At 39.9% G+C, this 27,900-nt stretch overlaps 1 protein-coding gene across 1 annotated transcript; it reads left to right on the top strand.

Annotated features, from left to right (window-relative positions):
• Positions 1–1,150: 1,150 nt before the first annotated feature.
• Positions 1,151–27,814, top strand: Cbr-unc-80 (the record flags this gene model as incomplete). Its single annotated transcript, XM_045238590.1, is given in 38 exon segments — positions 1,151–1,260; positions 1,337–1,460; positions 2,829–2,947; positions 4,100–4,274; positions 4,452–4,564; positions 5,824–5,898; positions 5,947–5,995; positions 7,104–7,355; positions 8,218–8,827; positions 9,057–9,371; positions 9,415–9,567; positions 9,615–9,998; positions 10,043–10,448; positions 10,494–10,717; positions 10,968–11,131; positions 11,329–11,447; positions 11,799–11,981; positions 12,550–13,117; positions 13,543–13,635; positions 14,093–14,669; positions 15,310–15,411; positions 15,560–15,700; positions 16,333–16,493; positions 16,543–16,618; positions 16,966–17,302; positions 17,520–17,595; positions 18,356–19,271; positions 19,742–19,980; positions 20,557–20,643; positions 20,874–21,026; positions 21,046–21,471; positions 21,923–22,678; positions 23,868–24,157; positions 24,202–25,151; positions 25,766–26,058; positions 26,106–26,687; positions 27,471–27,552; positions 27,732–27,814. The coding sequence occupies 38 exon segments, from the start codon at positions 1,151–1,153 to the stop codon at positions 27,812–27,814; spliced, it is 10,563 nt and encodes a 3,520-aa protein (XP_045092982.1).
• Positions 27,815–27,900: the final 86 nt, after the last annotated feature.

Below are 27,900 nucleotides of genomic sequence, written 5' to 3'. Positions count from 1 at the left end.
ATTCCTGTGAAAGATATCAAAAAGTGATCAACTGATAAAACATTAGTGATATTATGATAAACAATTCAACAGTTGACAATTTTTTGATAACTTTTACAGGAATCTAGATAATTGAGCTCAAAGTTGGAGTGGCTTTATATTAGAGTGTTCACGGATGACAAACGAGTTTCAGTAATGTTAAACGAAGCAAAATTTTTGAAAATTTGCGGAAAAGCACTTGAAATTCTTTGTGATTTGGTTAAGCTTCCCAATGCACCATATTGTTCTGGAAAGTTCGAAATGGTGATTTTTCATTCTAAATCCTGGGTCAAGTTCCTTTTAGGCTGCTCCGATTTCAAGTGGTCTCCAGGGACAGTGTCACCAAATTTGTCAAAGAGGTCAAGAAGAAAGTAGTGACAGATTTTGAACGGTCCGTTTAAGATTATTTGTATTGGAAAGAATTCAATAGAATCTATAAGAGTTTAACTTATACGAATTAGGTTGAAAGTCTTGAAATCGCGATTTTCAAGATTTTTGGACAACTGCGACTTTTGAGAACCCCGACGTTTCAGAACCGCGACGTTTCAGAACCGCGACATTTTAGAACTGATCATTTGAGAACTGTTGCAAAACTGTCAAATTTTACTGGTAAAATACCGATAAAATCACCAAAAAAGCCGATACCGGTAAGTGAAAATCGGAAGTCACACACTGCTTCTCTTACAGGTTTTAAGGTAAATATGATTTTTATTGAATTCCAGCTTTTTTCAGCTATTCCGAACTTTCTAAGTTGCCATGAATCTAAATAGAGATCTCTCCAAGATTGTCTTCTCCCTAAAATTCCAAAACCTCTCCTTTAAAAACTCAACAAAAACTCCTCATTATCCTCATTTTTTTGTTTTCCTATTCTCATTCTTCTATGCTCCCGTTTGGTGATCTTCGCATCAAACACAAAGCAGACGTCGTTTGAAGTTTATGAGTTCCGTTCCGATTTTTCCTCCCGATTTTTGAGCATCGTGCACTTTTGAGATCATCGATCTTGAACTTTTAAAACTTGTCTATAGTCGTAAATCTTTATTGACTGTCTGTAGGACTTGGATGTAATTTTTTTTCTAGAAATTTCCAAAAAGGGAGAGTCCTAGTTTTTTGAAAGACCCACTCATCGTAATGAATGCGTTTTCGACAACAAAAACACTCGAATTCATTGGTTTCGCTCCTCCTCCACTCTCTTTTTTTTTCCAGAATCCGTTTTTCAGAAGACGTTGACATCGTTTTTCGGAGGCTTCTTTTTTCTTTTAGTTTGGCTTCTAATTTCCGGAGATCGCGTTTCTTCTTCTGTGCTGCTTCTTCGATGAAGAAGCTTCTCCTTTCGGCTTCATTTTTGGGTCCTTTCCTATTCTATCTCTGTCGTTGTCGAAATAAATTTCAAGTCAAGAGCAGAAGGAGAAACAAAACAAAACAATGGGGCGCCCTCCAATTCTGCTTTAGTTTATTCAACGTTTCTCGTTTTTGTGTCTCGAATTGTTTCGAAAAGTTTCTTGAGCCTGATTTTGTTTAGGCAGACAGTTTTTTTTTTTCTGAGCCTGATTTTTGTTTAGGTTAGACAGTTCTTATTGATGTGAGTAGATTTTTTCATTTATTGTTTTTAGTAATCTGGAACCGTCGACCTGTAACTTTTCGTTAGAATTGTCGGAGGGCTTTTGGACAAGTTCTGGTCGGAACTTGCCCAAAAACGACAGATTTCGGTCGGAAGTTTAAATTTGTAATTCTTATCAGGACTAAGTTACTAGAACCAGGATTACCGTAAACCCTGTAATAGAATGCCCCCCCCCCCCATTTTCTGTGGAAGATATCAAAAAGTGGTCAACTGATGAACTGTTTATAATAGCGTCACCAATATTTTATTAGTCGACTAATTTTTGATATCTCTCATGGAAACCGAGATAATCGAGCTCAGACTTGACAGTGTAAGGGTTCTTCTATTACAGGTATTACGGTATGTGAAGATGGATACATGAGATTTTTAAAGCTCAGCTGGTATTATTTTTTCACTTGATTGTTCAACTCCTTAACTTCTAATGATAGATGTCTTGGTTTATTTGTTTCATGTCTTCTAGCTTTTTTCATCTGACATAAATTCCAAGATGTGGTCTTCATTCCCCATGAACTTATCTCTTGTAGACCCTAATTCCTTAAATATGCCTGAAATCGTTTTCTTCCGTTTTTAATTCACTTTCCTAATGTTCAAGATTTGTCCTATCACTGCTAATTTTTTATAAATCCTAGTAGTTTCGAAAATAATTACCGTAAAACCTTAATTAAAATATCCTTCTCTCAAAACCATCCACTTCGAGCCCATATATCTCGGTTTCTGTGAAGGGTATCAAAAAAGTGTCAACTAATACAGTCTTTGTGATGTTATAATAAGCAATTTATCAGTTGACAACTTTCTCATTTCCTTTAACAGGAACCGAGAAAAAAACAACAAACTAGAGAAAAATGTGATCATCAGTGCTAAACCAATATGACGTTATTCTTTCTTTCTTTTTCATTTCATTTTTTAATTGGTGAGGGTGGAGAGTTGGGCTGTGTCTAAGCTATCATTATCTAACTTTTTTCTCGTTAATGTCTACTTTAAATTTTTTGAAACTTCGTGTTCAGTGTCAAACTTTTATATGAACTTTAAAAAATTATTTTTTTTCTAGAAAATTTTTCTTGAGAAACTTTAAAAGAATCCTGAGCGACATTAAAAGTGCATTCTGACTTGAAAATTGGATAATTGGTTGACGTTATACTCTAACCAAGCTTTGATCAAATTTATGACATCACTCGTTTTGAAATGTTTAAAGGTGGGGGGACATGAAAGAAAAAATGTCCTCGAAATTCCGTTCAAAGATGCCCCTCGAGGAGTTGAACTTGTGAGGGCGATGATTGAGGGTGCGGCGCCGCTACCGACTGAGCCACGCGGGCAAAGAAAAAGCGCACGCCCGATTGCATACATAAAGGCGAGGACGACCGCTGTACGCAGAGTGACATTAAGCGTTGTACACCGTGACGGTAGAATGCATACTCTAGCTACAAAAAAACTACGAAAAATCTCCTGTCCCCCCACCTTTAAATTTAGAAGAAGTTTAATTTTTAGAAGAAAAATATTTTCAAAAATGTTTTTTAAATATTTTGAGATAATTTAAATGTTGAGTACATTCCTGAAAAAAACTATAACACCGTTTGATTTTTCTGCATATTCGAGTTATCGAATTTTTTATATCTCTCATGGGAACAGAGATAGTTGAGCTCAAATTGTGCATACGGGGTGGGCTTCTATTAGAGAATTTACCGTTTATAATTTTTTCTACAAATTTGAATTGAAACACTTCTTGCCACTATGGGAACTTCTCAAAAAAGGCTTCAATCCATCAAATAGTTAAGATTATATTTCTGAACCATTCTATTTTTTTCTCAACTGAAGCACCCTCATCTCCAAGTTGATCCCTTCTCATAATTCCGATCGCTAACGTCGACTCGAATCACATTCTAAGCTCAATTCTACCTCCAATTACCTCATAAAATGCTCCCTAATAACCCCGCGAACCTGTTCCAAATCATAACTTTCGCTTTCCTACCCAAGCGTCGGACCTACCCACCCATCCCTTCCCAACGGATCCACAAAACCGGAGCTAACTCTATTTTGTCGAATTGATGATCGTCGAACAAGAAAGGATATAGGGGGATGGAAAGAGGACACAAAAAGTAGTAAAACAAGGAAAAGTGAGTCTTCGCTCTTCTAAATCACTTCTTTCTCTTTACGGCGAAAAAGGGAGTGTAATAGTAATTATTCGAGCACATACACAAAGAAGGGAGAGCCCCACCCTTCGCCCCCCTCGTAAACTTTTTTTGCTCCATCCCTTCTTTTTTCTCTCTCTCTCTCTCTCTCTCTCTCTCACCTTGTTTTTCAAATGTCTGTCTGTGTGTCTGTCCGGCCTACCTTTGGGGAGCCAATCCCTCTCTCAGCACAACATATCCATGTTTGCTCTAGCCCTCTTCATTCTGCGTCTCCTATCTTCTGGCACTGGGATCCAATGGTCCCTAAGCAAAAGAAGCGTGTGAAATGAAAACGGAGGGGTGGGGGGAGCCACGGGGACCCACGGAGAGGGAGAAGAGGCAGAAAAAAGGGAGGAGAGCGGGTCCCCCTCTTCCCCTTCTATTCCTTTCCTTATTTTCTCATTCTAACAGCCCCAAAAGCAGCGGCGGGCGGCAACAGAAGCACAGCAGCAACAAACCATCAAAAAGTTCTCGTGGCCCCGCCCACTTTATCTCTCTGTGCTGCTCCTCCATACTTGGGCCTCCCATTCTCTCCACAAAGAAATCTCTAAAGTCCCAAAACACCATCCGTCCCACCAGCCTCTCTCTATTCACTTTCTATATTATTAACTATGTGACTATATTTCAAAAGCACGGACCATCATCCATAGTCTCATAAATTTTGCAAAATGCACGTTCGATATTTGCAGCACGAACACACGGGCACTGTCCAACTTCTCCTTATGCCTCTCTCCACAGCGGCGTCTTTTAAGAGTGCCAAGTGGTAAGTTTTTGACTTTAAAAATATTATATTCAGTTTGGAAAACCAGAAAATTATTGCCGCCGTCAACCTACCTTTGAGAACTGAACAACGCCTTAATGCTCCCAAAAAACGGGGTTTTTGTAGTCTCATGACCTCAATTTTCGATAATATCAAAATTAAAATAAACGGGCATCATCTCGCTGTTATTTTGGATTTTCTGTAAGAATTTGGGAAATTTTGGTCCATTGGTGACTGCGCTAGGGTCCGCGAACCGGGAACACCGGACACACACACACACACACACCACATGGTACCAAGCTTTAAAAAAGTCCTATTTCATTTTTTGCTCAATGTCCGTGTTTTGAGCAAAAAATGATTTTTAGCTCAATGTCCGTGTTTGGTCCAATTCAGATATGTTCAAGAAAGTTAGGGTGCCCTTCTATTGCAGGGTTTTTTGGAAGTTTTCGAAAAATTCCATCCTCCAATTTTGACACATTTTTATCGCCTTCTTCTTTTTGCCTTGCCTACACCAATTTCAAAAGAGCAAAGATATCAAATTTCGGCCTGAAAATTGAAATGTGTCTCTTTTTCTCTCTGTCCCGACACCAGCAAAAAAATCCATCGCCCAATTTGACACCATTGTTCCCTAGCTTTTTTCTGTTTTTTGCACTTTTCTTTGGGAGAAGAATGAACAAAAAAAATGATGAGCAAAAATGGATGGGACGACAAAAAAGTGTTAGAAAAAGGAAAAAGGAAAAAATGTGGAATTTAATATACATACTTTTATGTGTGTGTGTGTGTATTCTCGCCGCTGCTAGCCAGAAATTGACAGGAATTTTTGCATACATTAAATGATTGGAGGTGGTGGTGGTGACAAAAAGCAACAGCAAAAAAATGGGTTTTTGAACTTATCCAGAGTCAATGGGACCAAAAAAGACCAAAAAAGCGTCTCACCTTTGATCTAATTTATCTTGGTTCCTGTGAAAGATATCAAAAACTTGTAAACTGATAAAGTGTTGGTGATATTATGATAAACAATTTATCAGTTGATCATTTTTTGATATCTTTTAGAAGAACCGAGATAATTGAGCTCAAAATGCACGTGGGCTTCTATTTGAGCGTTTATGGGCTCCAACTTTTATCAAAAGTAACTTGGTTCCTATGAGAGGTATCAAGAAGTGCTTAACTGATAGAATGTTTATCATAATATCAGGACTATTTTAGCAGTTGACTGCTTTTTGATATCCCATGAGTTTAAATAAACAATTTATCTTTTCCAGGACCGAGGAGGAAGGCGAAGGAGAGTGCGACTCGGTCCCGCTGCCAATACAGACGTTTCTTTGGAGACAGACAAAGTAAGCAGCTTCTAGAATTTCAAAAAATAATTCTTTGAAAATTTGCAGTCCCTTTCTGGGCGACAAAATCGGAAAACTTCACGAGGCGTCTTGTGTGGTAAGTTGATCAGTTTTGAAAATCTGAAAAGGTCGCAAATCATAAAAAAAAAGTATTCTAGATAATTTTAGAGAACCCCATAGGAGGATTTGGACTTAGTGAGAATCTTTCTTACTGAGAATTTTTCTTGGTGAGGAACTCTCTTAATAATAACTTTTCCTAACAAGGAGCTTTCTTCATAAGGACTATTCTTAGTGAGAATCGTTCTTAGTGGGAATCTTTCTTAGTGAGAATATTTCTTAGTGAGAATCTTACTTAGTGAGAATCTTAATTAGTGAGAATCTTAATTAGTGAGAATCTTTATCAGAGAGAATCCTTCTCAATGAGAATATTTTTTAGTGAGTATCTATCTTAATAAAGTTCCTAATAAGAATTTTATTCCCCAAACTGTCCCTCAAACCTTTTTGCTGTCTCACCTCCTTTAATGAGGATCTTTCTTAATGAGATTCGTTCTAAGTGAGAATCTTTTTTAGTAAGAATTTTTGTTAGTGAGGATATCTCCTAATAAGTTCTCTCAACTCCTTTAAATTTGAAAAATTTGCTCTCCCTGTTAGAATTCCCATTCTTCTTTCATAAGGAATCAAAAAAAAAAAAAACTTTCTTATGACTTCATATTTTTCCAGTAAACCCAGCTAGAAAACTAAACAAGTCAGCGGGCACTACCACCACTAAAATTTTATATAATCCCATCTCAAAACTCGACGCCTTTCTTTTTTGCTGGTTTGCTCATTTTTTGTTCTTTACTTTCTTCTTCTACCACCACCACTTGCTTCTCCTCACTCTCTCTCTCTCTCTCTCTCTCTTTTCAAGCCTTATCCCCATCAAATTTGTCCCTTGGGCAATGTTTTAAGCTCCATGTTTTCTTGCCTCCTACAACCACCACTAAAATGTATGCTCTTTTTTGGAATGAGTCAGAAAAAGAGGAGAGGCGGAGGAGAAGGGGGAATAAAATCATGTCAAGCGGAAATACTTCAAGTGGAAGATTGAAGAAATCGAGGGTTGTTGGTATAGATGGAAGTGGTGAAATTCCACTGGAATGGAAAATGAAACGACAATTCTTTTTGCTTGGGCTTTTGAGCTCTAGGAAGAGAATACACCATATTTTCAGACATTCGAACGGGTCGTCGTCCAAAACATCCTCCATGGATTATCACCTTCTCTCAGCAATGCACTTGCTAGTGTTTCTAGATGGAAATTGGTTCGAGCAGCTTTGCCACACGTCATACAGTGTTGTGGTTCACTATTATCTGCAAATGTTGGAGAAAAGAAGCTGCCGACGTCGTTACAGAAGATACTTTATATTCTGCACTGGATGTTGATCGATTCATCAGCAGAGTGTATCGAGAGTACTAGTACGAAGGTGAGTGGAAGCTTACCCAAAACTTTGAGCCAATTTATCTTGGTTCCTATGAGAGATATGAAAAAGTTGTCAACTAATGGATTATTTATCATATAACCTACAATATTTTATCAGTTGACACTTTTTTGATAACTTGCATAGGAGCCGAGATAAGCGAGCTCAAAGTGTCCAACTCGTTTTATTTCCTAATTTTTAGAACTGAAAAGGATTTTCAAAAAATAGAGGAGAATTCCTGGAAACGGAACGTAAAACATTAAAAAAATAGGTCACGATCTAGACTTTTGTAAGGTCAGAACCCAATTTTTTCTAGGTCATGACCTATAAAAAATTAGATCATGACCTAGAAATATCTAGGTCATGACCTAGAAAAAAAGTAGGTCATGACCTAGAAAAATAGGCCATAACCTAGAAAAAAAGTAGGTCATGACCTAGAAAAAAAGTAGGTCATGACATAGAAAAAAGTAGGTCGTGAACTATTTTTTCAGATTTTTCACGTTCAGTTTGCATAAACTCTGCTTAATTTTTTGAAAATCCTTCTCAGTTCCGAATAAAAAATTACTTGAACACTTTGAACTCAATTATCTCGATTGCTGGGAAAGATATCAAAAAGTGGTCAACTGACAAAATGTTACACCTGAAATTAGCAACATTTTATTAGTTAACAGATTCTTGATATCTCTCATAGGAACCGAGATAATTGAGTTCAAAGTACACATGCTTCTATTAAGGCCAGTACGGTAGGAAGGTTGTAACCTGACCATTACATTTCCAGGAGATATATAAGCTCAAAGTTAACGATCTCAATGTCACTCTATTTGAGTTTTTACGGTGTACCTATTCTATCATCTCTTAAAACTTTCAGGACGATCCAATCCCGACACAATCGCGTACACTAGGTCTCTTCAATATCTCCACAATCCAACTCTTCATTTATCTCATCGCCCCACTGGCCGACGTCATAACAGAAGAAGAGGTCGTGGACAACATTCGCCTGGAGTCGGGGCTTAAAATCTGGCAAGCCATTTGGCAATTCCGTCAACCCGACATTTGGTGCTTCTCGGCGCCCGTAAAACAACGGCGTGACGAGCTGCCGCAGATTACGTTTGCCCGGAGGCACAACCCGACGCAATCCGAAAACCAGGGAATCTACTTGGGAAAGGATGAAAACGCGGCGAGGCGTCCTAGCATTGTACCACCCCCGAAACCGCCAAGAACGGATGCGGCAGTGTTGCACGAGAAGAGGAAATTGGAGGAGGAGAAGCTGAAAGCCACAAAAAAGGATTTTGTCTCAATTGAAATTGAACAACCGGAGAAACCGGCTCATTTACTGATCGATATGACACCGAAGGGGTTTGAAAGGACGTCTTCAATTGTTAGAAGTGTTAGTGAATACAAGACAAACCTCTGTGGACAGAAGCAACCCAAAACGATAAGCAGAAGTCAGACTAGTGATGCTTTTGACGTTAGCCCAAGTGAGTCTTTGTTTTCAAAAGTTTTAGATTTAGATTATCTGTAAAGCCAAGCTGTCCACTTCAAGCTCCATTACCTCGATTCGTATAAAATACATCGAAAATTTGTCAACTGACATATTTTTCATAAATCTTCTAGAAATCAAGATAATTGAGCTCAAAGTGCAAGTATAGAGTAGCCTTCTATTTTCTATAGAAGGTACTGTATAAATATATATTTGCTCCTTTTTAGCCTCCGATTCCTCCGCGAAAATGTTGGAAGAAGTCGATGAGATCAAATTCGCCGAAAACGAGAACTGCTCCCTATCAGCTGTATTCTTCTCCGCTGATCAAGCCCCTTTAGTGAACTTGTCTGATATTTGTAGTGGTTTCTCATTGGAAGGAAACGGATCAAATGGACCAACAACAGAACCAACCACAAAAACCACGTTATACGATCTGGAGCAGCCGAGTACATCAGGAAGTCCGCCTAGAATACCGGAAAGTTCAATGTATCTGTCGTGTACATCTTCTTCATCCGATGTTCCCCCTTTTGTGTTGACCAGAGGTTTGTTGGTAACTTTTGGGGGTTTCAAGCATCACATTTTCAGCATCCACGACAGAGGAGACCGGATCTTCATGCTCCCAACAGACAATGATACCTGCCGTCGCAGTACCTTCCACCTCGACACCTGTAATCAATCAGACAACACTGACACCAATTATGAAAACAAACGAAAACAGACGGACCGATCACCAAAGGAGTAAGTTTTATCTCTTATCAGTTAGCTTATCAGTTAGAATTTTTCAGTGCCAGCCTCACAAAAATCCATCTCCGGAAGTACGGACGACGAACTGGATGAGACAGCGTTCGCAGATCCAACCATAGCATCCTACCTAGACGTGGCTGTCATTCGCGCTCTATTGATAACTCATTGGCAGGAGAAAGGAGTCTATTGGGCGTTGAGTTATATACACAACCGATTGATCGAGATCAAGGCCTATATGATTGTGAGGAAAGGTGCAAGACAGCGGAGTAACTCGTTGCCGAGTGGAGAACGGAAGCTATCAGTTGCCCCTGATCAGTTTACGAATCCGGTCTGGGATGATTTGAAGATCGAGAATAAAGAGGAAGGAAGAGCACATTTGCATGTGGCTTTTAATGATATCGAGAGGAGGAAATCTTCTGATAATTGTGAGTCATCATACTGAACTTAAAACTGACCCTTCCACTTCCAGGTCTGGCTCCCCATCCAACTTCGAACTCTCGTCGAAGCTCTCTGAACACCCTATCCCGTCGCGGAGCCAACAGGTCCAACCCCTCACTGAACAACTCGATAGAAGTGCTTTCCATTCGTGACGACGCTGAAGACGATATCTCCAACATTTCTTCAAAATCCATCGAGAAGGAGAACTCGAAAATCAACGCTGTCTACTTTCCCGAGGCGTTGGGAAGTACAAATTTCATCGAGAAGGATGGGAAGATATCGGCAACTGTGATAGTGCAAACTGTGAATCAAGTAATGGATCGGTGCACCGGAGTGAGGCAGTGTGAGCTGGCACTGAACATAGCTGATGTCCTACTTGGAACCCCGCTGGAGCAGACTGAAACGTTTTTTGTGCAATTGAATATTATGGTGTTCAAGTGAGTGGTTTCCTCCAGAAAAATAGAAATTAACGTCATTTTCAGAATCTATCTTGTTCTTGGCTGTCCACATGGTTGTAATGAAGGCGTCAAGTCGCCCCATGGAGACTTTCTGCGTGCCAAGGCGAAAGCCATCCTGGCTGGTCTAGAGCGTGTCCAACCGGAAAAGTTCAAGAACATCCTGAACGACTATGTGGATACTTATGGAACCCAGCAAGTGATAGATCTGCTGCACTCAATTACGGCGTTCTGTCGATCGGAACTAACTCGTAAGTTTTTTCGAGCAAATACTTCAAAACCTGTAGTAATACAACGGCCCTCTCTAAACTTTTAGCTAATTTATCTGGGTTCCTGTGAAAGATGACAAAAAGTTGTCAACTGATAAAATGCTTATCATGATATCGCAAACATTTTATCAGTTGACACATTTTTGACATCTCTTATGGGAGCAGAGATAATTGAGCTTGAATTTGACAGTGTGAGGGCACATGTCTTACGGTATTGAAAAACCAATTTTAGCATCTGATGGCCGCCGAACATCTGAAAGTCGTGTACCCTCTTATCGTAACACATTTAACGAAAAAGATAAAGGCATCGAGGGACGGATTATCAATGCCACGTATAAGACACTGATAACGAAGATATCAGCTATCAGTGCAGAGTTGTCGCTTCCAGAGAATATGGTAAGGGGCCCTCAACTTTGAGCCAATTTATCTCACTCCTTGTCAAAGATGTCAAAAATTTGTCAACTGATAAATTGTTTATCATGATATAGGAAACATTTTATCAGTTGACAAAATTTTGATATCTCGCTGAAAAACCGAAATTGAGCTCAAACTTAGCTGATTTTGAGGCTAATTAATTTTTCAAATTATTTCAGAGTCTCCAACAAGACGTCCGAATGTTAGTGAACTTTGTTCAGGAGCATCATGGGAACCCTTTCCGTAGAGTTGGCTTGTCAGCTCTGAAAGATGCTACCGCGAAAATTCCAACTATTGGGTGAGTCTTTGTCAGGTAAAAGTACATAGATGCAGATCGAGATGTTTCCCATATTTAGAGGCTCACATGTACGTTCACTTTGACCAAATTTATCTCAGTTCCTGTAAAAGATATCAAAAATTTGTCAATTGATAAACTATTTTTGATATGATAATTAACATTTTATCAGTTGACCACTTTTCGATATCTGTTGAAGCAACCGAGATAAAATGGCTCAAAGTTGAAAGATATTTCTGGAACCCAAATTTCCAACTATCCATTTATCACAATGATTGAATTGATTTATGACTATCCACACACGAACTTTTTTTCTCTGTCCACACATCTATCCAAAACATTTCAACCTCTTAGCATAACGATTACTTCTTCTTCTACTTCTACTCATCATCATCATCCTCCATCTTCCTTTACACCGCCCGTCCAGTCTTCATCATCGTCACCACCACGACGAAAACAGCCACGTCGTCACAAGACTTCTGTGGTCCGAACGCAGTCTTCCAAGTCACCAAAATCCGCGGTTCGACTGATGATTCCGCACATCTCACTGACTAGAACCGAGTAATTTTTGAAAATGGATAAAAAACATCGCCTGGATGAAGACAACTCCCTGCATGATTTATCCCCTGGGTGGTCCCCAAGAATGTGACCACCCAAAAACCTCTGAAATCTCTTTCCATTTTAATTTTCCATTTTTTGCACCAGTTTTTGCACTAATTTCTGCACTTCTTTTTGCCATTTTGTCACAGGGGTGTAAATTAACTTACTTGCTCTACTACACTTACACTTTAAGCTTAATTATCTCGGTCCCTTTAAGAGATATCAAAATTTTGTCAACTGTTAAAATGCTTATCATATCATCATCATTATTTTATCAGTTGGCACATTTTTGATAGCTCTTATAGGAACTGAGATAATTGAGCTCAAAGTACAGTATGCCTAATTTACACCCCTGTGGTTCTTTGCACTCTTTTTGCACGCATCTACATATCTCCTCAAAAGCCTCCCCCCTAAGAATAATCAGTTATCACACTCTTATCTATCCTAAGTTTCAAAAGCTACGCCTTCCAAAAATTTACTTCTCTGCCAACCCAATGTTTTTCAGTGAATCCCAAAAAGAAGATCTGAATGGAAGTCCAGGAGCATCATCCCAGAAACAAGGACCTAACGATCAAGCGTCCCTCAGAAGAGGACTGTTCAAGAAGAAGGAGAAGTCGGGTGGGACGACTACAGGAAACGATGATTCAGAAGGTGATAGCTCACCATCCACACCACGAACAGTGTCTTCTATGGATGATGGGGTGTCACCTTTGGCGAACACCTATTATAAGAAGAAGAGTGCACCAAAGTTGCATTTCGCATTTGGATTATTGAAAAGTGTCAAACCGGATATGGATGAAGAAACGTCGGATAATGAGAATGAGGAAGGCACTTCTCAAGATTCCGAAATGCCTATGAGAAGACCTTTAAGGCAAAGTTCCAAACAAGTGAAGGCTCGACTCCCCATCGATGGTAAAGGTGGAATGCGGTTATGGGGTACGTATGTCCCGCCACCCACCTATATTGATGTCAAAGGTATTTTCGATGGGGCTCGTCGATTCGCTTTTTTATTGGAGACCGCGAGGCCTGGGACGTTTCCGGATGCACCGTTGATTGCTGCTATCATGCACTTGGTATGTTTTTTTTACTTTGAATTCATTTACAGTAAACTTTGAACCCATACATCTCATTTGCTGTAAAAGATATCAAAAAGTGGTCAACTGATAAAATGTTTCTGATATTATGATAAACATTTTGTTGGTCAATTACTTTTTGGTGTCTTTTACAAAAAAATGAGATAAATGAGCTCAAAGTAGTGCGGTTTTTTGGTCCCATTGCACAGCATTGCTCTAGTAGGATGACTCTGAAGCTATCAACTTGAAGACCATATATCTCATTTTCTGTGAAAGATAGCAAAAAAGTGACCAACTGACAAAATGTTGATCATAATGCCAGAATTATTTTATCAGTTGTAAAAATTTTATTATCTCCCATGGGAGCCGAAATAATCCTGCTCAAACTTGCCGTTTTGTGTGGTACCCTATTCACGATAAAGGAGATTACGCCCCTCCTGAGCTCAACCTCCTGGCCTCCGGTTCCAGTTCCCGTTATCTCAGTTTCCGCAATCCCTCCTTGCCCTCCACCCTTCATTGTGGGAAAACCAAGGAACGTCTCCAGAGGACTTCAAAATCAAAATTTCGAAAAATTAAAACTTGGGGCTTCAACTAAAACACATTTCTGGTCTCTATGCCCAGGTTTCAGCTTGATCGGTTAACTTTGAATGGGTGATAAGACGCGCTACATACATACTGTTGCATTCTATGCATACTTCCATTAGTTTTATATTTGATCTACCAAATTATTTGTGATCTAGCTGGGGGGGGGGGGGGGGGCTGACAACCATTCTCGGTCTGTCCTAGTCTCTCTCAGCCTTCTCTACTTTTCCATCTCTATTCTCGTACATCTTTAGTACTTGAATAAATCTGTATTCTATAACTACTATTCGTATTCCTTGAGCCGGCCAGAATGCCGGATCCTAAGGACGTAACACATACGCGCATTTAGAATCTGGTGAATGTTATTAGTAATGATGAGCTTCTTTTTTTCAGAAATCCCCTGTCCTCGCGAGAGCTGCTCTTCTCCTAGAATGCTCCAATTTTGTCTCAAGATGCAACCGTGGTCAATGGCCTGAATGGATCAGATCCTCCCATCACAGAACCTTCAGTCTCGGTGGAGCACTTGCCAATCGGGGCACACCATCAGCCACCAGAAGAATGCATAGCCTCCAGAGGCAAGCAGGGCGGTATTTTTATCAGTGGGGAATTCAAATTGGAGAGCATCTAGCGAAAATGTTGGATCAATCGGAGAAGAAAAATCGAAAGGTTCTACAAATGGAAGACGCCATAGAAGACTTTTTCGATGATGGAATCATGAATGATCAGACTGGAGAGAAGTGTCCAACTGCTCTTCAGTTTATTGCCGTATTGTTGTTACAAGAAATCACTGCATTTCTCAGAGAGACTTTTAAAACAATTCCTCGATCAAAAAACTCGAAACCACAAACTGGAAACTCGGGTTGGGATAAGTTGTTGAGTCATCGGAGATGGTCGATTCTCTCGAACACATTCAACGCCCAGCAGACAGGATCAGTGAACAGTATCACGGAAATCAACTCATCTATTCATTGTAAGTTTTGAAATATTCGGAAATTAAGAAATTCAGAAATTCAGCAGTTCAGAAATTCAGAAACTCGGGAATTAAGAAATTCAGAAGTTCCGAAATTCAGAAATTCAGATATTCAGAAATTCAGAAATTCGGAAATTCAGAAATTCAGAAATTCAGAAATTCAGAAATTCAGAAATTCAGAAACACGGGAATTAAGAAATTCAGAAGTTCAGAAATTTAGAAATTCAGCAATTCAGCAATTCAGACATTCAGAAATTCAGAAATTCAGAAATTCAGAAATTCAGAAATTCAGAAATTCAGAAATCCAGAAATTCGGAAATTCAAAAATTCGGAAATTCAGAAATTCAGAAATTTAGAAATTCTGAAATTCAGAAATTCAGAAATTCAGAAATTCAGAAATTCAGAAATTCAGAAATTCAGAAACACGGGAATTAAGAAATTCAGAAGTTCAGAAATTTAGAAATTCAGCAATTCAGCAATTCAGACATTCAGAAATTCAGAAATTCAGAAATTCAGAAATTCAGAAATTCAGAAATTCAGAAATCCAGAAATTCGGAAATTCAAAAATTCGGAAATTCAGAAATTCAGAAATTCAGAAATTTAGAAATTCTGAAATTCTGAAATGTTTTTAAAATTTCAGTAAACGACAAAGAGCGTCGTATCAGTCTATCAGCTGCCGAGGAAGACTCACCACGTGGATCCAAAGATGCTATAGACGAAATCAACGCGGTTGATAAAAAAGGTGAGTCTTTTCCGACTTAAGAGTTTTTTTGGCATTTTATAACCTCCCGTTTTTTATTGACATTTGGCTTTGCTTCCAAGGGTGGGCTTTTTGACTTTAAATTTCAGGAAAAGTTTTAGACTCTAACCTTATATCATATATCCCTAAGGTTCTGTACACATTGCGCCCATGTCAGTAGTACGTCCACCATCCCTATCAGCTCGTCTGTTTTCTCGTCAGTCGACACATGAAGAATCGGGAGGTTCGGCTCAAGGATCCACGAAATCGACGACTTATGTACCCGAAACAGGTCCGCAATGCACATTAAAAGCACCGAAATGCACTGCACCGACTTCTTCTGCACCTTCTCTTCTTCTTCTACTTCTGAACTATACCAATTTTCGGTTGTGAATGCTTGTATTTGTGAATTCTGTTTTTGACGTCTCTCTTTCTCACTTTTTCTTGCACCAACCACTCCATCATCAAATACCGTAATTGCTCTAAAAGACGCCCATCGCTATATGTGCAATTTGAGTGGTTCCTTCAGAAGATATAAAAATTTTGTCAACTGATAAAGTGTTTATTATAATATCATTAAAATTTTATCAGTTGACAGACTTTTGATATCAGTTACAGGAACTTAAATAATTGAGCTGAAAGGCAAGTCTAGGGTGGCGTTAAAAAAGACGCCCACTCTACCCGTCTACTTTGAGGCCATATATCTCATTTCCTGTAAAAGATATCAAAAAATGTTATACTGATAAAATTTGTGCCCTAAAATGTTAAACAATTTATCAGTTGACAGATTCTTGATATATCTCATAGGAACCGAGATAATTGAGCTCAAAGGTAACGGGGCTTCTTTAGAGCAAATACGGTAGGAGGGTCGCGACCTTCCCACTTCCCACTTGTCCCGTTCTAGCATGACCAATGTAATTTTAGGCCGTCGAATCGCTACCGGCCGCCAACGTCTTCTGAAACGTGGCTCTCCAATGACAGCTGGCGCACAACCATCCCTGGAATCATCCCACAAACGCAAGTCCTTTCGAAACCGGAAACAATCTAAACAAGCTCATAGGAAGAGGAGGAGAAATCTGATGGAGGTAGGATTTTTTGAATTTCAGGTTTAAAATTTCCCAAGCTAAAAAACAGGAAGCCTTACGTCTTCCCAACAATCACCCATCATCCATCGGATGCGGGCATCTAGTATGCGTGCCTCTTCAAACTTGTTGGCATTGTTTCATCATGCTATTCCAGATTTTTTGGACGGTAAAATGGAAAATTATATTGTGATCGAGTACTTAGATGTGTAACCCGTTGGTAATCCTTACAGTAATCCCTTGACGATCTAAGCAACCGTCTTTTGTTGATGCTATAAAATATAACGAACGAGATCCTTCATCCCTCCACTCATCTCTCGACTATCAAAAAACCATATACCGTACCCAATATTCCAATACCCAATAACCCAATATTCTACCCAATATTCAATACCTACAGTAACCACCTTATTCCCTCAAACTCCCACAAACTCCAACTTTCCTTATCTAATCTAATATCCTTTCAATTTTCCAGCCGGCGCCACCCACATCCTGTCCGCTCGAGAATCTCTGAAACCAACAGATGATGGTCTTCAGTCTCCAATTGAATCCGTCCACCCCACCATCGTCCCACACTCCAACCATGGAAGTGCACATTCCCAACAACCCGTTGCTCTAAAGTCTTCAATGGATGATGAGGAGCAGCACATGCTTTCCAATCTTCCATGGATCAAGGTCCTTATCAAATTTTCCAACTCTTTCGATTTGGACTGTACACATGTTGGAGCATGCACTGCAAAGTGTTTTCAAAGGGTTCATAGACAATGCTTTCGAATGATCGAAGCGCTTTCGACAGTTTATGGGGTTGAGAGGTGAGCCCTATACCCTACACTTGAACTTTGATTTCAATTATCTCAGTTCCTATGCAAGATATCAAAAAGTTGTCAACTGATAAATTGTTTACCATAATATCACCAATATTATATCAGTTGACAATTTTTTGATATCTTTCACAGAAATCGAGGTAATTGAGCGCGAAGTGCAAGGTGTCCTAGAGGGTGTACGGTACCTTAAATTGGGAAATTTCAGAAATGTGTCAACTAGAATCGACAAGAGGAAACTTCTAGCAGATGATTGGCAGTCCAAACAGCAAGCATTGAGAAGAGTGAGTTTTTTGATTTATTAGCATTAGATTAATATTTTTCAAATTTTGAAAAAAATCTGTCTTAACTACCGTAATACCGTAAATGCTTTAATAGACCCCACCCTAGACGTTGAGCTTTGAGCTAATTTATCTCAATTCCTATAAATGATATCAAATTTTTGTCAACTGATAAAATGTTGTTGATAATATGAGAAATAATTTATCAGTTGACAACTTTTTTATATCTCAAACAGGAGCTGAGATAATTGAGCTCAAACGGCAAGACTAAGGTGGCGTCCTATCACAGCCTTTATGGCTATTCTTTTAAGCTCAATTATCTCGGTTTATCTAAAAGATATCAAAATGTGGCTAACTGATTAAATGTTGATAATTTTACGAAGAACGTTTTATGAGTTGACGAAATTCCCATATCTTTTCATGGAACCGAGATAATTGGACTCAAAGTTATGGTCCTCTATTCTAATAAAACAATTTAAGCAAACCGAAACGAGTTCGGCACGAGCGGTAAGTTTCAGAGACATGTAACTTTATCCACCTCTATTTTGTATTCATAATCCACCCAATACAATCGTAAACTCATCGTATTTTCTCACTATACCCACTTCTCTCTACTATTGCTCTCACCCAAAATGTTCGCATTTTGCGCCTCAGTCTTCATACCTAATAGTTTCTTTGAATGAGGGCTTCTGGAATTTTTAACTAGAATTCCAGAAGTTTCCATTCGACTTCTTCAAACCCAACCTATTATAAATCATTCCAGAGTATCCATGCACGTCAATCTACAGCAGTTCCACGAAGAGAGTCCGCTATGGTTGGACAGCCAGAGTTTGCTAGCAAGGCTATCAAGATGATGTTGATGGAGAAGATGCAACAGGAGAAGGAGAAAGAGAAAGAGAAGGAGAAGGAGGAGAAAGACGCGCTAAAAAAACAATCCGTGGAACAAGACAGGCATTCAGAAGACACAGAAGAAGATGTGACAGCACCGGAAAAGAATAAGCAAATGCTGAACTACCTGAGATCGTTGGTACTCCAACTGGTCCATTCTCCAGTGTCATCTGTTTTGAAATGTACTCTTCTGCTGAATGTAGAGCAGCACAAACAAATGATTGGAGTCTCCTGGAAGATGTTAACCCATGAGGATCCGCACGTGGTAGCTGCCGCCGCATCCATGTTCATAGTAGCCAGTGTGAAGAAGTCCGAAGATGCGTTGGTTATGATTCGTGGCGCTCTAGAATCCCCAGAACCACAGGAGAGGACTAGCGGCATTCAACGATTCTATACACTATGGAGGAATCGATATCACGCGTGGCTTAAAATGGAGGACGGTGCGCAAGCTTCATTCAAAGTGCCCCCTCCAGGAATCGACTTCACTCTGCCGTCTCCACCTATTGGACAGACCCAGTTACCAGTAGTAGATCCACCCTGGATGCCTCATTTGAAGACTAAAATTGAGGAGTTATCATTGAAGGAAGAAGAACATGCGACATCTCAGACAATCATGACCATGACCAGAACAAGAAGAAAGCAAAAGCAGGAGATGGTAAAACGGGCGGTTCGGGAGGCCGAAGAACGGCAGTGTGAGCAAAGGCAGCTTTTTCGTTTGAGAAGTGCTTCGATAGTGTCATGTGCTGCGTATGAGCCAGCACTTTTTCATCACCAACAGGAGACCACTGAAGGTAATCAGATGCACTCCCTTTACGTACCCTTTAAGCTCAATTATCTCGGTTCCTATGAGAGATATCAAAATGTTGTCAACTAACAAAGTATTGGTGATGTTATGATAATTAGATTATCAGTTGACCCCTTTCTGATATCTTTTAAAGGAACCGAGATACTTGAGTTCAAAACTTTACTATTAACAAACACCAAATTCTGTGTCGCCGACCCTAGCAAAGTCGCCAATGGTCCAAAATATCTCAAAATTTCACAGATAATACGCAATAGCAGCGGGATGATGCCCGTTTATTTTGATTTTGATAATATCGAAAATTGAGGTCATGAGACTACAAAAAAAAATTGAGGTCATGAGACTACTGAGGTCATGAGACTACATTTTTCTATTCTTAATGGTAGGTTAACAAGTTCATGAATAAATTCACACCACCTGGTGACGGCAATAATCTTCTGGTATACATTCTTTTTTCAGAATCCGAGAACGTCCACCAACATACTCGCCACGTGATGCCAGTAGCCCAACCCTTGTTCCCATCCGCTCTTCTATCCGTTGTCCCTCAAATCATCGAACTTCTCGACGACCCTCAAGTCGACAACAATGGAGTTTCTGTTGGTGATGTGGCGAAGAAAGTCATCTGGACATGCATTGTAGAAGAGCCACAACTGTTCTTAAGACACTTTCTCGAGAAGCTCACTAATCGAGATCGTCAGGTTAGTAGGGTTACTGTAGTATTGATTTTTTGTGTTCCTTTAGTATTGCAGTTCTAGTTAAAACAATCTCAAATTTAGCTTCTCTTCTTGTGTTCCCTTTAGACCCTCCGTCTCCCCCGTTTCAGGTCCTCACCAACGAATTTACACCTACTCCCGCCTATGTAAGTTGCAGACAAGCCAAGGGTCCTTTTGATGGCATGAGAATCTGAAATAAAGCATGAAAACGTCTTTTTTTTAAAAAACTCACTCACAACCATGTTCCAAAACGCCCAACTAACCCATATCACCTTTTATGTTAAAGTTTTTAAATTTGCCTGTTTTACAATACTAACACGCCTTAAGCACTTTGAGCTCAGTTATCTCGGCTCTTTTGAAAGATGTCAAAATTTTGTCAACTGATAAATTGTTTATCATAATATCATTAACATTTTATCAGTTGACAAATTTTTTATATCTTTCATGGCAACCGAGATAATTGAGCTCGAGTGAGGTGACTTACTATTCGAGCACTAACGGTTTTTTAACTTGTCTGCATTGAATCATATTTGGAGCATGATAAAATTACGTATTCTTCAGGAGGTTCTGATGTCTCAACTAAGGAAATTGGTCCTCAGATTTCATCCACTTCCAAGTCAAGCAGCGCATTCTCTACTGAATTATCTGGTAAGTTTGACACACCACGAAACCTGTAATGGAAGGGTCCCTAACTTTGAACCAGTTTATCTTGATTTCTATGAAAGATATCAAATTTTTGTCAACTGATAAAATGTTTACCATAATATCAGTAACAATTTATCAGTTGACAAATTTCTGATATCTCTAATAGGAAGCGAGATAATTGAGCTGCTCAAAGTAAGCGTATAGGGTGGGTTTCTATTGGAGTATATTTCCAGTTCGGTTTCGTTATGCACTACGTCCGTGCTCAATGCGAAGGATCCGAAAAGGCCATCGGAATGGCCCTATCCATCTGTTGGCTCCTATCTCCAAACATCCATGGATTGTATTTCAAGGATCTCAAGCAGACGCTCAAGAAGGAGCAGTGCGATGTAAGTCATATTCTAATAGTTGAAAGACTTTCTTAAATTTCAGCAAGCCCTCATGATAACCGCAAACGTCCCATCTGCCAAGAAAATCATTGTCCATGGTTTGGACAGTGGTTCCGGTGGGATCCCGAGCCAATTTCCAGTTCACGAAGACACCCAATTCCATCAAATTCTGTCTGACAGTCTGGAATTTTTTAACATCGAGGAGGACGACCTGAATAGCTTCTACCTCACCGACACCAAGACTGGCGTGATACATCTTCCAGCGGCTTATGTCAGAGACTATTACTTTTTTCATCGCTCCTTTTATCCGCAACTGACGCTTGTCAGACTGACCCCAGAGGTAGCTGAGAAGAGAATGAAGGATACGGCGTTTCATCAGAGATTCATCGAGTGTGGAAAAGTTTTATTGACACATAACATCCTGAAGTATAGTCCGCAGCATGTGGTAAGTAACTGGGACCTGTTATAGAAGGGCACCAACCTTTGAGCCAGTTAACCGTACTTAAGCATAAGCCTAAAGATGCAGTTAGAGCTCAATTATCTAGGTTCCTATGAGAAACGTCAGAAACTTGTGGACTGATAAAATATTGCTGATATTATGATAAACAATTTACCAATTGCAAATGTTCTGATAATTCTCATAGGAACCGAGATAATTGAGCTCAAAGCTGACGAATCGGGTTGGCTTCTGTTTGAGGAAATATGGTAACTTTGAGCTAATTTATCTCGATTACTGTAAAAGATATCAAAAGTGGGTCAACTGATAAAATTTTTATCACAACATCTTAAACATTTTATCAGTTGAAAATTTTTGATATCTCATATAAGAACCGAGATAAATTGACTTCAGTTGACAGCTAAGGGCTCACAGGTTATATCGAAACTAATTTTTTTAGATTGCCCAACGAGTCTTCTTCCTTCATGACGAATTCACCCACCTACCCTCCTTCCCTCGGAAATCCCTGGAAACCTGCTTCGGGATGTACTTCGGACCAGGAGGCGAACAACTGAAAGCGATGGAGTCCATGCATAAATTCGTGTGGGCCAAACTAATGTCGGATATGTTTGAAAAGATGGAGAACGCGTTCATGTTTGCTGACCTCCATCTCTTTATAAATGTTATCAATGGCATCATGATAATGCATTGTGAAGACGTGCTGATCCTTAGAAGATGTGCAGCCACCTACATCTCCATCTCCATCCATTTCAACACATTATTCGCGTCACAGGGGTTTTTCCTAATCATGCCCACTTTGCTAAGATGTTACAGTCAACGACAAACGAACAAAGTGTTCTGTGGAGTCGTAGAATTCATATGTCGCCAATTTTACACACTTCATAGAAAACCATTTCTCCTCCAAATGTGTGGAGCAATCGCAAATATTATTGACAACTCTTCCAACGACTTTGAGATCAATCCAATGCGAGTCAAGGCCAAGTACTGGTTCAATCTGATTAAGAAAATGGAGGAGATCACTGATGAAGACCCATTGGATATTCTAGGATTGGTACCTTATGAGAAGCCACTTAAGGCGTTGGATCTGTGCTATCGGGATGATCCGAATACGTTTTGTGCGTTGACAGATGCAATGGCGAGTTGTATTTGTGTTTGTGCGTTTGCACCGGAGAGCAAGAGGAGTCATCATATGCTGGTGAGTTTTTGAAAGTTGTGATTTGCAAATTGCCGCTGTGGCTGAGCCGTGGGTCTTGAAAATGCACTAAATGACCTAGAAACTACTAGGGCGGCAAGGCCACTCTAGCCTATCTAAAATGGTGTGACCGGCAGTGATCAACTTTGAGCCCATATATCTCATTTTCTGTAAAAGATATCAATGAGCTGTCAACTGATAAACTATTTATCATAATATCAACAACATTTTATCAGTTAACATATTTTTGGCATCTCTAATAGGAACCGAGATAATTGAGCTCAAAGTTGACGGTGTGGGTGGGCTTCTCTTAGAGGAAGTACGGTGACTTTGAGCCCATGTATCTCATTTTCTGGGAAAGATATCGAAAATTTATAAACTAAAAAATTGTTTATCATAATATCACCAATATTTTATCAGTTAATAGATTTTTGATATCTTATGAGGGAACCGAGATAATTGGGCTCAAGCAGGATGGGCTTCTATTAGACCATTTACGGAGAAAAATCTCAAAATTTTAGATTTTCGTCTAACTAAAGCTAAAAAATATTCTTGATTTTCAGTCAGTTCTTACATTTTTTAAAGTCAAAAATGATGGAAAATTCAATTCTCGGTTCAAACCACCAGAAAATCCAAAATTTCGTGAAAAAAATGACTGAAAGTTCTATATTTGGCTGGAAATGAGAAATTTTTATTAAAAATGAGCGAAGTTTAGCGATTCTTGATGGTTTGCAACTAAAAAACTATGAAAACTTCAAATTTTTGATTGAAAAATGAGCGATTTTCCATTTGGAACCGTTTTGTGCGGCTGGCCGTGGCACAGAGAATGCCCATCAAGCTGTCAAATTTGAGCCCACATATCTCATTTCCTGTTAAAAATATCAATGAGCTGTTAACTGATAAAATATTTATCATAATATCAACAACATTTTATCAGTTAACATATTTTTGATATCTCTTATAGGAACCGAGATAATTGAGCTCAAAGTTGACGGTGTGGGTGGGCTTCTCTTAGAGGAAGTACGGTGACTTTGAGCCCATATATCTCATTTTCTGGGAAAGATATCGAAAATTTATGAACTAAAAAATTGTTTATCATGATATCACCAACATTTTATCAGTTGACAGATTTTCAAAATCTCTTGTAGAAACCAAGATAATTGAGCTAAATCAAATCTAAATATCTTTCCAGCTTATCATGCAAGCAATGCTCCCCCACATGATGAAACGTCTCGAGGAAGAAACTCTAGCTTCTGGAAACTCTCCATCTGCAGTGAAACACGAAATCTCGCAATGGATCACGATGGCAGTAGAAATGAAAGCTCTTATCAATAGCTGTGAACAACTAGTCCGTGGACCAACAAGAGCATTCGACCTAGTTAATAGTGTCTCGGAGAGAGGCAAGAGTTTTGTGGCAGACTCGCCACAATTCTTCGATCCACCAACTACAAACGACGATGAGAATTCGAGACCCTATCATTTGTAAGTGCCCGTTTTCAAAACTACAGTAACCAACTTTTTTCCAGAAAAGAAAAACGCTCCACTGCAGTCGCCTGGGAAGCTGCTGAAGTCGAGGAGCAACAGAAAGAAGCCTATCGTCGTCCCAGAGACACTCTACTTCAACTCATTGCAGTGTACATCGAGACTGCATCAGTTAGGCTGAAAGAGCTCACCAAGCTAGGAGCAAATCTGGAGCACGCTAAGATTCCGGATGTTCTGGACCATAAGTGTTATGTGAAGCTTGGAGAAATTGCCCTGGCACTTTTGAAAGTGGCTCCTTATGATCTAGCAACTACCACGTGTCATGGACTTCAGAAATACTTTCAAACCATTCTCCCCGTGACAGATTGGTCCATTGAATCGAACAGATCCGCGTTGAACATCATCTTGAGAAGACTGGACAAGACAATGTCGAAGATCGCCAAACGACAGAGCTTTCGAAAACGAGCCATCTGGATTGCCTTATCCTCCTGGGTCGTTGGAATCTGTGATACCCTCAATGCCTTTCCATACATTGCCCATCTTCATCCACTAAAGACAATAACTCAGTTATGCCTAAGAATGATGGTAGGAGACCCGTGTACCGAGGATGGGACGTCTTCGACTGCCCTTCATCCAACTACCGTACTCCATCCAACTCCTCCTCCCCAAGTATTCGCGAATTCCGTGCTGAAACTCACTACCATCATGATGCAAGCATTGGGTCAATTCGCCTTCTCTCTGGACTTTGTCACGTCTCCAGAAGGCATGGGTGTCTCTTCGGAGCGTCTTGAAGCAGTCCTATGCCACGTGTTGATTCCACTCTTCCTGAGGATCCCAAACAACCCAAAGGAGCAATCCATCATACAGAGCAAGGACTTGACACAGTGTTTGACAGTGATGCAGAATGCCATATCCCCGCCGCTTGTCAAACAGCCAGCTCCACCACTGATAAGCACTTCAACACTGACAACCACTTTTATCAGAGGGGCACAAGGTAAGGAGTATATGTGGCCTAATCTTTGCAAGCTGGGTTTTCTAGGCCGCCATCGTAAAACTTCCTGGAAATGGCCTAACACAACCCTGGAGTGTTTTCTAGGTCATATTAACATGGTGGCCTAACTTTTGCAAGTTGGGTTTTCTAGGCCACCATGGTAAAATGGCCTGAGAATGACCTCACATCCCTTTGGCGTGTTTTCCAGGTTATTTTGACATGGTTGCCTAACTTTTGCAAATTGGGTTTTCTAGGCCACCACATTAAAATGGTCTATAAATGGTTTAACATGACCCTAGTGTGTATTTTTGGTCATTTTAAGGTGGTGGCCTAACTTTTACAAGTTGGGTTTTCTAGGCCACCATAGCAAAATTTCCAGGAAATGGTCTAACACGACCCTGGAGTATTTTTAGGTCATTTCAAGGTAATGGCCTAACTTTTCCCAGGTAGCGTTTTCTAGGCCACCACGCAGAAATGACCTAGGAAACACACCAGTCATGTTAGGTCATTTCTAGGGGGCAAAAAATGTGGTGGCCTAGGAATCTCGATTTGCAAAAGTTAGGCTACACTGGTCTTACTGTAGCTAGAATAAAACTTCCTAATCCCTGAATTTCCAGATGTCACCGGCCGTCAAGGATCTGTATCTGTCACCGACCGCGGCCACTCTGCAACCGTCTCCACGCATCGCATCGTCCGAGAATCCATCTGCCAATCCATCTACCTCGGTCTCAAAGTTCTTATGCTGACTTTCGGGAAGCTTCTGGCTCCGATGTGGCCACGTGTCGCAAGGATTGTCAAAGATCTGTTGGCTAAGAAGCCAGGAGCCCCGAGTGCATTGGCATTTGTCGATTTTCTACTTCATTCTAATCTTCCAATTGCTCTGTTCATTCTTCCAATGATTCAGAATAAGGTATTCCTACTAAAAATGAGATAAACACTGAAATTTCGGGGTTTCAGATGAAACAAAAGCCAGGATCCGAACAAGAGGCTGCGTGGCAAGTGGAGATTCTGGAGAAACTCGACGCTCGCTCTCATAACATCATTCCAATGTCCATTTTAATCGTTAAATGCAACCAGGAGCTCCAACAACTCCGCGAGGAGCTAGCTATGAAACCAATCGAAATGGCTAGATCCTACACACCAACCATGGCTGATCCCCACTCCGATTCTTCAGCAGCTTCCACGGCGCCACGTGGCGGCACATCCCGTCAAAGTATCGATCGAAGAACCAGTGTTCATGCAAAGAAGGTCCTGCCCACTATGAAAGAAGACATTCCGGAAGACGTGGAAGATTCTGATGAAGTCGGAGAAAGTTCGGGAAGGATCATCAAGAGTCCCAGTATTCCGTTGAATAAGACTCAGCAATCGAGTCGGACCAGATCTGTTAGTGGATTTGGGATGTGGAGGAGTGTTCGGAGGAAGTCTAGACATGTTTCGAGTGCTGAGGAGTCGTCGGAAGAACGCGGAAGTGTTGAGTTGCATGATATCGGAGCTGGAGCGGCTGGAGCAGCTCCGGGGCATCATTCAGCACTACATGAGGTAGGTGGGGAAGCTGTAGGGTATTTTAGGCTAATTTAGATAATTTTAAAGGCCTATTTAGACCAATTTAAGCCATTTTCCGTTAGTTGAGGTCAATTTAGGTCTCCTTTAAGGACAACTTTTGTTATTTTAAGGCCGATGCAAGCACATTTAGACTACTTGAGACCATTTCCAGGTCATTTTAAGCCATCTTATGCAAATTTTGGTAATTTTTAAGGCCAATTTGAACCATTTTAGCCCAATTTCGGTCATTTAAAACCCAATTCAAGTCATTTTCGGCAAGTTTTGGTCAATTTTAAGGCCAATTTAAGCCATTTTTAATGACAATTCAGCCTAATTCAGACCAATTTAGGTCAATTTAGATCACTTTTATGGCAATTTAGGTCATTTTTGAGGCCACCGTTGCCGAATATTGGCGATTCCAAATCAAAATTTGAACGATTTTGGAGCGATTTCAGCCATGTTCAGACTATTTACGACCGTTTTCAAGTAATTTTAAGCTGATTTCGACCAAATCGAGTCATTTTAGGGCAATTTTAAGGCCAATTTAAGTCAAGTTGGACCAATTTAAGCCATTCTAGATCAAATTAGGTCAATTTTAAGGCCCCTTATCCTGATTTAGGCCCAATTTAGACCAATTGATGCCTTTTTTAAAGCCAATTTAGATCCATTTTAAGGCTAATTTAGACAAAACCAAGGCATTTTAGGCAATTTTAGGTCATTTTGAGGCCAATATAGGGCCAATTTAAGCCAATTTAGATCAAAAATCATTTAAATTTTCAGCCAAATCGAACTCCAAATCGCCGATCCACGGAAGCTCTCGTGTTGCCGCTTCACGAGAGCATTGACACCAATAGACATCGATGTAAGCTATTTCAAGCTCAATTATCTCGGCTCCTATGAGAGAGATCAAAATTTTGTCAACTGATAAAATGGTTATCATATTATCAGCAACAATTTATCAGTTGACAAATTTTTTATATCTTTTACAGGAATCGAGATAATTAGGCTTAAAGTCGGGTGGTATAAATTTCAAAATTTCAGTCGTCTCCTTCTCAACGCCCAAAAAGTCGCACGAGGTGTCGGAAGACGTCTTCCAGATCACAGAACAACATCAATTGGTGTGAAATCTAGCATATCTCTACACACGATTTAACCATTTCTAGTAATATTTTTTCCAATTTTTGCCTTTAAATTCAATTCCCATTATCTC

Source organism: Caenorhabditis briggsae, assembly GCF_000004555.2.
Source record: "Caenorhabditis briggsae complete genome, chrV, whole genome shotgun sequence".
Lineage (NCBI taxonomy): Eukaryota > Metazoa > Nematoda > Chromadorea > Rhabditida > Rhabditidae > Caenorhabditis > Caenorhabditis briggsae.
This window is presented reverse-complemented; position numbering and strand designations above follow the sequence as displayed.